The sequence below is a fragment of the Musa acuminata genome, chromosome BXJ1-3, assembly GCF_036884655.1.
Source record: "Musa acuminata AAA Group cultivar baxijiao chromosome BXJ1-3, Cavendish_Baxijiao_AAA, whole genome shotgun sequence".
NCBI lineage: Eukaryota > Viridiplantae > Streptophyta > Magnoliopsida > Zingiberales > Musaceae > Musa > Musa acuminata.
Window position 1 is genome coordinate 6,467,636 of NC_088329.1, and position 9,323 is coordinate 6,476,958.

At 36.5% G+C, this 9,323-nt stretch overlaps 1 protein-coding gene across 2 annotated transcripts; it reads right to left on the reverse strand.

Annotated features, from left to right (window-relative positions):
- Positions 1-462: 462 nt before the first annotated feature.
- LOC103977738 (probable mediator of RNA polymerase II transcription subunit 26b) lies at positions 463-4,222 on the reverse strand. Of its 2 annotated transcripts, none has more exons than XM_009393334.3 (10): positions 4,122-4,222; positions 3,068-3,622; positions 2,780-2,848; positions 2,571-2,653; positions 2,200-2,252; positions 2,002-2,123; positions 1,853-1,880; positions 1,406-1,743; positions 1,232-1,322; positions 463-1,133 (listed from the first exon to the last, which is right to left on the reverse strand). In XM_009393334.3, exons 2-10 carry the CDS (start codon positions 3,479-3,481, stop codon positions 1,012-1,014), a joined length of 1,320 nt encoding a protein of 439 aa, XP_009391609.2. In that variant the 5' UTR covers positions 3,482-3,622; positions 4,122-4,222; the 3' UTR covers positions 463-1,011. The 2 variants fall into 2 exon arrangements, with proteins under 2 accessions (XP_009391609.2, XP_009391610.2); XM_009393335.3 differs by lacking the exon at positions 4,122-4,222 and adding an exon at positions 3,696-4,101.
- Between the last annotated feature and the right edge of the window lie 5,101 nt (positions 4,223-9,323).

Consider the following 9,323-nt stretch of genomic DNA (forward strand, 5'->3'; position numbering starts at 1 on the left):
AGCAGCAGAGATTATTAGTTTCTTTTTTTATTTTTGTGTGCATGTATCCACAGCAAGAACCCAACCCTTACTATGATTCAGTCATCTAATCTATCAAAAAGTCAAATCTTTTAAGGTGTTGTTTAGTGTCTTGAATTCAGATTATCAGGAAAAATCCAACATTTTACTCTCTCTCTCTCCTATTTTGATAGGTGTGTCAAATTTTGCGAGGAAGGATGCAGTCCAAGACTTCCTTATTTTGACTTGATTATTCTTCGAGTTCCATTCATTATTTGCAATAAAATAGACAAATTTTGGTGCCTAAGTCAAGGTACAGAACTGAAGGTTGTGAATGATGGCACCTACCCAGTTCCACCACCACAACCAGTATCACCTACCTTTTCTTACTGGTGAATGATTGAATTGAGATTGAATGAATCAGGCAGCTTTCAGAAAACACCAGCCAACAAACACCACAGAATCTGGAATATGATCATTGGTATAATAATTGTCATTTTGTAAAGTAAGCGCTGCTTTTACATCATTCAGGCAACAGGACTGATCATAAAATGGAAAATGATCAAAGATTTGTTAAAGGACATGTATACACTGTTATCTAATAACAACCAATGAATTGTGACCAGGTCAGTATGCAATCCAGCGTCCCAAATGTTTTCTCAACTCTGGAACTCTTTTGAGTTCTCAGGGTTTCTATATCTATTGTAAGACCCCCAGCATCTTTTGCAGTATATAATCATGGTTTCTAAGTCATCATTTAGGGAAAAATCCCCAAAACAAAAAGAAGTTTGTACAGCCTTCATGTCCGAGCTCAGCTGGTGGAGACAGTTTCAACAGCAAGCGAGGAATGACTACCTGAGTACCTTTCGCTCTAAAAAAACTGACAGGGCTTTTGAGCGAAAGGTACGCAGGTAGTCATTCCCCGCTTAAGTACAAGCCACAGATGTTCCAACGTGGAGAAAAAGGGTCGGCTCAGAGCTGTAAGTTGGCAATCCACTTGGAGAATTAACATGACTAGTGCCGACCACTTGCCCAACTCCTACTCTGGTTTCTGGATTTCAGAATTGGATGCCTATTGTGTGCCTGTTTTGGTAGATCATGCAGCTCCATTACTTGTATCGTTCGCTGCTTTTTTGCTGCCATAGATGAATGTGAAGCACACATCAAATAAGCTATTAATTTTAATTGTAGAAAGTCGATAAAAGCACAATAGATGTTTTGGATTGAAACATACTATTTTCTGCTAGCTGGTAACCTTCATGAAGCTTCCTCTTTGCCACTTCTAGCTTAGCTTGTATTAAGGCTTCCTCTGAGTTCCTTGTTTTCTGTATAGAGTGCAAAGTATTCGATGGATAAGCTCCTCCAAACCTACTTTATCCAAAGTTTTTTAGCAATCGGATAAACTTACATCCAGTGAAACCACCGATGGCTTCCTCTGAACTCCAGCATTGTCTTGATGCTGTGTAGTTTTCATCTCGCTGTGAGCTTTCTGATTGGAGGCTAGTTTTAGTTGTCTGCCAGGCCCAGACATCACAGGCTTGCTTTGCTTGTTTACAATAATTTCATGCTTTGCTTCTCTAACCAAGTGCTCCTGTGGCTTTGCTGGTTTAATGACTAATTCTTGCCTCCTTGCCTCCCCCTTCTCTTTTGGAATGACAGGCTGTTGTTCCCTCTCTGGTTCATCAGTTACTTTAAGCATCCTTCCATTTTTCCACTGCTTCTCAAACTCCCCATTAGTTCTGAAATCTGAATAATATTTTCCAGTAGATGGATGACGTCAGTGCATAGTGGAAAAGGAACAAGAAGAAAATGCATCAGCAAAACTCATAACCAGACAGAAAGCACAATTACTCACTTCCATCATCATCCATTCCATCGAAGAACTTCATATCCGAACAGTCAAGGCACATAAAATAAAACCAGTCAGTTGGTTTCAGAACTAGAAGATTATGCTTCGATGAGAAAGGACCGACAATATATCATCCAGAATTTTATATGCCATACCTCTGAGAGCTGGATGGAAGTAGTTTGAGTGGCAAAAAGAGCTCCCTCATCCAAAGGAGGGGATGGGAGCCCTTCCTCATCTTCAATAGGAGGATTTTCATTGTCAGGGGAGTTATCTGTAACTGATGCGTTCATAAACACTTATGAGATCTCATAAATGACAAAGCCATGACAATATGGAAGGAAAAGACTGTCTACCTGCAATGGCAGCTGTAGCTCTCACCCATTCTTCAACCAAAACCTTCCAACCACTGTCGCATAAAAAGAAATTGAAGCAGGGTTAAACAAGCGTCTAACCAGCCATTACATAATTTATATACTTCACTAAGCTGTAAGAAAAGCCAAGTGAAAGGCACTAATTGCAAGAATGTTTCAGCAGTCTAATGCATATCCCCTCAATGCTCCAAAAGCTGATATGAAATCCACGCATGAACATGACATCTTAAATCCTTCATCTTTTAAAAAACCACGCTCAACATGCCGGACTCTACTAAAATTAACATTGTAAATATTTCATGAGCTATTTTTATCAGTCTCTGAATAAATTTGTTACAGTAAAAGAAACTTACTCAATGAGAGTCCGAACAAGGTGGCGAATTTGCTTAGAGTTGTGCTTCCGTAGACCGTTAACAGCTTTTCCAATCTCAGTTGCCTATGATCCAAATGATACAGAAATTTGATATACAGCAAGTCAGACATTGCTTTCCTGGTAACCAAACTATTGCATCTTTAGGGGAACAGGCAACAACTAAACTGTAAAATAGATTCTATTCCTCACCTTCAGTACTTCGACAGAAAGTTCCATCAACTGCAGCCTCCTTAGTGACTCAAACAGTGTGCTCTCAGACTGCAAATCAGCAAAGCAAATCTAAATACAATCGGCACAACTTCTTCAAAGTTACAAGTTAAGATCAAAGTGATATCATTCAACCTAAATTATACAACAAAAAGAATTCTAACACCATAATGATTCTGCAAATTCAGCTATAGAATGAGCCAAAAACCGTAGGTGTAACCAGAAAGACATCAAATAAGTTGAATTTATGAGAGGAGCAATGACACAAACCTCATCATGATGGTTGGCAAAGATCTCCTTTATCCTCAGAACCTCCCCAACGATTTGGCCCTCCTCTTCCATCTCCTCGGTGAGCGCCTCAGCTTCATCGAAGCTGTAGTTGCTCACAATCCGGTTCAGGTCCTCGGGCCCAACGTTGTTGCTATCCACTTTGCTCTCCTTCTCTCCGTCCCTCTTGACGCTGGCGTTCCCCTCCTCCCCCTCAGCGACGCGGTCGCACCCGAAGCACCTTGGCAGAAGCACGGTGAACAGCTTCTCCACCATCCGATCCCTCCTACTCCTGAATTCTTCGGGGTAGTCCGACGCCGCGACGAGGACGGCATGCTCTATCACTTCGAAGATGTCGGAATTAGCACTGCGGAAGAACTTTCTCCAGTAATCAAGCGACCCGGACGAGCCAGCCATGGCAGCGAGAGACAGCTCCGGCGACAGAAGCACGCAGGCAGGACTACGACCGAAGCGATCGCAAACAAAACCCACTTCTTCTGGACCGGTTCTCGACCAGGGGGCGGCGCCAAGACCGATTCTTAGCCGCGTATTCCGAGCCTGCGATCGGAAAAACTCAAATGGGCATCAATGCTTCCACTGACTGGTGCGGTTTCGATCTAGCTGTTCTTACGTTTTCAAGAGAACCCAAAATCCAGCAAAAAGATCGGATTTCTCAACAGAAAAACCACCCAAAGCAACAATCAACCAGGCCCCAAAGAATTTTCCCTTTTTCTCACAGAAAACGCGATAAAAACATCGATCAAACCCCCTATTTCTTCCTCTCTTCGCCCACACAAACGCCTCCTTCACGGCTTCCAGAACATCCAGAAGAACTTATTTTTCTTCCATCCCAACAACGAAACAATACCCTCCTGTTACAGGGAAAGATTGGGCACCAAGAACCAACAAAAGAATAATCAAGAAATCACTCGAGAAACGAAACCTTTTCCGCAATCTGCTTTCTCACTGCCGATTGCTGTTACAATATGTTTTCGTCCTCTCCTTTCGATTCCTCAAAGACACAGAGAGGAAGAGAGAGGGGAGGGAAGATGAATACCAGCAGCGAAGCGACGCAAGGAAACAGAACTACGGCGGACCGAATCCAACAGCCCAATCCTTCGTCTGCCTCCCCGTTCCTAAAATAAACTTCGAATGACCTCAAAAATCCGATCTTTAATATGCGTATATATTTATATATATATATATATGTATACATACACACAAGGGAATTAATATAAGCAGTTAAAAAAATTCATAATTACATAAATAGTAAGAAAGGGAAGGAGCGACTCATCTTTGACTCCAGCGAATGGACGGTTGAGATGGGCTCTCGCTGTTCGTGATCCTTGATCTGGTGAACATGTGAGTCGTCCGATCCAATCATTATTATGATACGAAATGATAACGCCACATTAACACGTCATTGTGACACGGTTCTGGTAAGTTCACTCCTTCCAGAGTGGGCCCCAACGATCCCCTCCATACTCCAAATCCGAGTAGGCAAAAGTATTCTTGTAATACACCCAAATTCGTTACATTCTTCTATCGAATCAAGAGAATGGACGGCTCTGATGGGCGGCTGTCTTGAGGTGCGAACGTTGATATTGATGTCACGTATTAGCTTTCTCTATTGTGAGTGTTTCACCCACTGAGCCCCTCATCATTTGATATGATCCAATAAAAACACACTCAAATTAGTCTTAGAAGGTTAATTAAGGAAATAAGATAGATAAACTTAACACCATGGTTTTTTCCAATGGCAGCTGTGGAGGATTTGGCTTCCAAGTTTTTGTTGGTCATTGTGGTAAACGAAGAGTACTACTCAAAACTCAATCTGAAAATTTAGGGTTTAGAGAAAAGGTGATTGAGTCAAATTGGAGTTTTCATTTTACATAAAATAATACATTAGCTATATTAAATCCATGTATTATTTATCAGAGAAACCTCTTAATTGGATGAGAATTGTTGCCCAATTTCTCTTGAGAAGGCTAAAATCCCATTAGAGCACAAAGTGTAAATGAAATTATTTATTTATTCACCTTAAACAATGACCACAGAAAAGTTGACTATTGGTTGTGAGTAGCTCATTTATATTCATGCATAAAAAATGATGGAGATGGAGATGATCACTAGCTGGGAAGGGAAGTGAGGTTCTCATAATGATGTGGTGGGATTAGATGGCAACATTTGCATAGTGTCTTGTTGAGTCCCACATTACACATTACCAACCCTATTTTTTCTAGTGATGGGAATGTGAAGTTTCATATCTTCCTACTTGACCTTTGTGCATCATTTTCTTTTATTTGAACAAAGCTGAGCCACTCACTACTGGTGGAAGTAATCTCTTGCCAAGAATTAATTGCCCCTAAATTGATGGTGCAATCATTTGAGGAAGGCACTGATTGTGGTGTAAGAGGACTCTCACTCTGAATGCTTTTGGTGTGGCTTTAAATTTGTCACTGTTATTTATAATGGTTAGCATAATATATGAAACATGTTTGTCATGATTTCAATTATTTGATTTATCACATAATATGAATCAAATTATAATTTAGATAAGGGTCAACTTTGACTAGCAAATTTTATATTTTTTATATAAAGACTAGTTAAATAGTTAGGGGTCTTTTTGTTAGGAGGAATTTATGATTTGGATAGTACTAAATCACTGTAACCATATAATTAATTCAATATAAAATTTTGAGTTAACAAAAAAAAAAAACTCCAAGCAAAATTTGTGAACCAATTTACAAAAGAATCTTCTTCTTGAAATATATATGAAAATTAATCATCGAGATATAAAATAATTATATCTCAAGACATAGAGCTATAATTCTCCAAGATCGAGTCATGTAATCCATGATTTGTGAGAAGTTAAAGCATCGTGATGGTTTTAAAGGATAATATTATCCCATTATATGATTTTATTGGGGAAAATAAAAGATGAATTGGTTGTCTTCACACCAAAAATATGTGATGTCTTTTCGAGATATATTCACCATATTATATGCATACATAATTCTACGATTTTATGCCTCAAACTCATCACTATCAAACATGAGATGCACGTAAAACATGAGTTTCTGAACTCCTGCAAGCTTAGATTTCTGTTGTTGACTTTTAGCCACCTAATTTTTCTTTGAAGTACATGAACCAAAAAAAAAACTTTATTAAGTACCATATATATATATATATATATATATATATATATATATTATATATATATATATTATATTCAAAATACATAAAATGATTATTTATGTTCAGGACATCCATCAAAATCTTGGACTTTAATCACACTATCTTTGACAACTGCTCCTACAATGTTATATTAATCCCTCTAAAATGACAGCAACCTCACAGTATAAAATGCTTCGTTGCGGTGGATTAAGAGTTAATTAAAGGAAGAGCATGTTATATTAGTAGAAATGATAATGATGATCCTTTGCGACGTTAGGGCTCGATGTCTATTATTTTCATGATACACAAGAGATAATAATAAAAAATTAAAATGTTTAACATGATATTTAATTTTTATTGTGCAGTTTTGAAGTATATTATGTTAATCATATAATGTAAGCGATGCATATCTTTTTTGTAAAAACTAAAAAATATTACCATTATTCCCAACCACAAAGTCTATTCAAATTGGGACATCAATTTACAATGTGAACTTTGGATCAACGTCATATTTTGATGCATTGGGACGGAAAGGAAACGGGGTGACGACATGGATCGATATTTTATTGATGAGTTCGTAGGAGGATGAATAAAAATCATTTCCATCTGTTGTCATCCACCATGGAAAGAGGGTCAGATTCAGATAAGCAGCAGCTCATTCTCTTCCTCCAACTCAAAACCGAGTATCCAACTTTCTTCACACTCCACAAACGAAGCATTTGAAAGATTAGGGTGATGATAGACACCAACAGAGAGACCAGGTCGATGCGAGATGGAGACGGAGACTCTCCACCCACCCTCCCCCTCTTTACAACAGAGGACCACCAACCTTTAATCCCATCTTCCATTGCTGCAAAATGAAGAAGAAGAAGAAGAAACGAAGAAGAAAAAGAAAGCTACACGTATGTCAAATTTCTTGCCATGCAGTAATAGAAACAATGCAAATATAGAGCTAATGTTATGTGCTATAAATGATTCATACAACTAATATATAACAAAGAGCTAATGGTTTATCATTATTATTGAGTTTTGAGTCAATTTACCTCAATTATGATGTTTTTCAAATATGTTTACATTGTTTTAAGAGAGGTACCTCTGCGTTTCAAAAAAAATTTGACGGACTTTTAAGTCGTTAGTTCTCGTACTCTTTAACAAACGTGGGATTAAATAGTTTTATCATAAAATATTAAAAATGTGCTGCACATGTTGAAAAAAAAAAAACAATAAATTTACCCAACTTTTGTTCTCACCATTGTAGCAAAAGGATGGGATGCTTCTCATAATCGTAAATAATTGTCGCTAATGTCTCATCTTGTAATGGTTGACTAAGCGTTTGGGGGGAATATATGCTGAAGAGTGTTGAGCAAGTCAACCACAATGCCAGGTAATAAATTCGAAGTTAAATTGGTGGTTGACTCAAGATTAACAAACGAAATGAAAAGTGTGTGCAGTGGTCAACGTCAACGATGAAGCTTATTATCTTCGTACAGCCTAACTGCTATGGGGTGGGTTCATGCACGTAGTTGACCACATTAAATGTTTAATGTACTTCTTTTGTGGAGTCAGCAGGCCAATTCATGCGGTTCTTTTTTTTGTTTAATGCAAGATTTAGGTTAGACTGAAATAATGATTAGAGATCCTCAAATGTTACTTACCCATTACCAAATCTAGTGCTGCCATAGAATACAAAAGCAACACTTGTGTGGAATTATTCTTACATGTAATTTTCTTTCTCTTTCGTTGTTTTTGATTTGATTTCATGCCTCTGAACCTAAATACAGTGATAGTATAAAAAGATAGCAACATAAATAAATATAGTGATGAGATAAAAAGATAATTTTATATGTTGTCACACATGTATAATTAAATGTGTTAAATCATTATTTTGATTAGCCAAAATTAAAGTGATCCAATTAAAGTAAAGTTATTTGGCCAAGGGACATAATTGTTATGAAAATTAATTACGTGGATACCATCATGTTCCTAACTTAACGACGAGATAAGTTAGAAATATGAAACTATTGAAGCATAATTGCAGATTCATCAATTATGAATACAATCATAATTGTAGATTCATAAGTTATGACTATAAATAAGGTTATGGTCCCCGATTGCAGTATCGAATGAAGTTTCTCTTCACCCGTCAAGGAGAAATCTAAAGTTCAAAAGGTACTCTGCGATTGGAAGACCAAATCACCGATCAATTCAAAAAATACTCTAATGGATTCATCAGGTACGCTTCCGTGTTAATATGTTTATCAATTGTTGTAGGATTTCATGTATATTATAGTGGATTAAATAAGTTTTATGGAAACATTCTTAATCCATTATTTTGGATCTATAAAGTATGTTTTTTAATCAAAGATGAAGGTTTTGATTCTATAAAGCAATTGTTTGATCCATATTTGATATGTTAAAAAGAACCCCAACAAGTGGTATCAGAGCCATCCTACAATGATTGATGAACATTTAAGCTTGTTTTCTCATGAATTTTAATGATGTTTTCATCAATATTTTAAAGTAATTTGGTTCTATCATCGTTGGGAAAGATGATAGTTTTATGTAATCATGCTATTTTGAAGTGATTTGGTTCTATTATTGTTGGAAAAGATTATGGATTTATGTAATCATGCTACAGCATGTTTCACATTCAATTTAGTGCCTTTTTTTATGTGATATCTATTTAATTTTGGATTATCTTTTCCGTGTCTTTTCCTATTCATCAATATGCAAAATTCATTTTTGCAAAAGACATAAATTTCCCAAATTCTTTTTGGATTTTATCTAATTAATATGAATTTAATTAATTAGATATTATTACAATATTATGTTGGTTTAATAATATTGTTGCAATATTATGTTGGATTAAACATAATATTGGTTCTATAAAGTTGTTTGTTGACATAAATTGAATGATTTACATGCTTTAAATATTTTAGTCAACAAATTAAGATCAAGCGAATTTGACTAATATGGTCTAAATTCAATTAGTGATTGTTTAATATTAGATTGAGTAATTTAATATATGAAGTCGCCAAAGTGACATCTCATATATAACATTTCTCATGAAAATATTAAATGT

Excerpts from the sequence above, each read along its gene's own strand:
- LOC103977738 (XM_009393334.3), bottom strand. The coding sequence starts at position 3,481 with ATGGCTGGCTCGTCCGGGTCGCTTGATTACTGGAGAAAGTTCTTCCGC. Across the intron at positions 2,253-2,570 it reads CTTGTTCGGACTCTCATTGA|TGGTTGGAAGGTTTTGGTTG; the intron begins GTAAGTTTCTTT and ends TTTATGCGACAG. Across the intron at positions 1,323-1,405 it reads CATCGGTGGTTTCACTGGAT|AAAACAAGGAACTCAGAGGA; the intron begins GTAAGTTTATCC and ends CACTCTATACAG.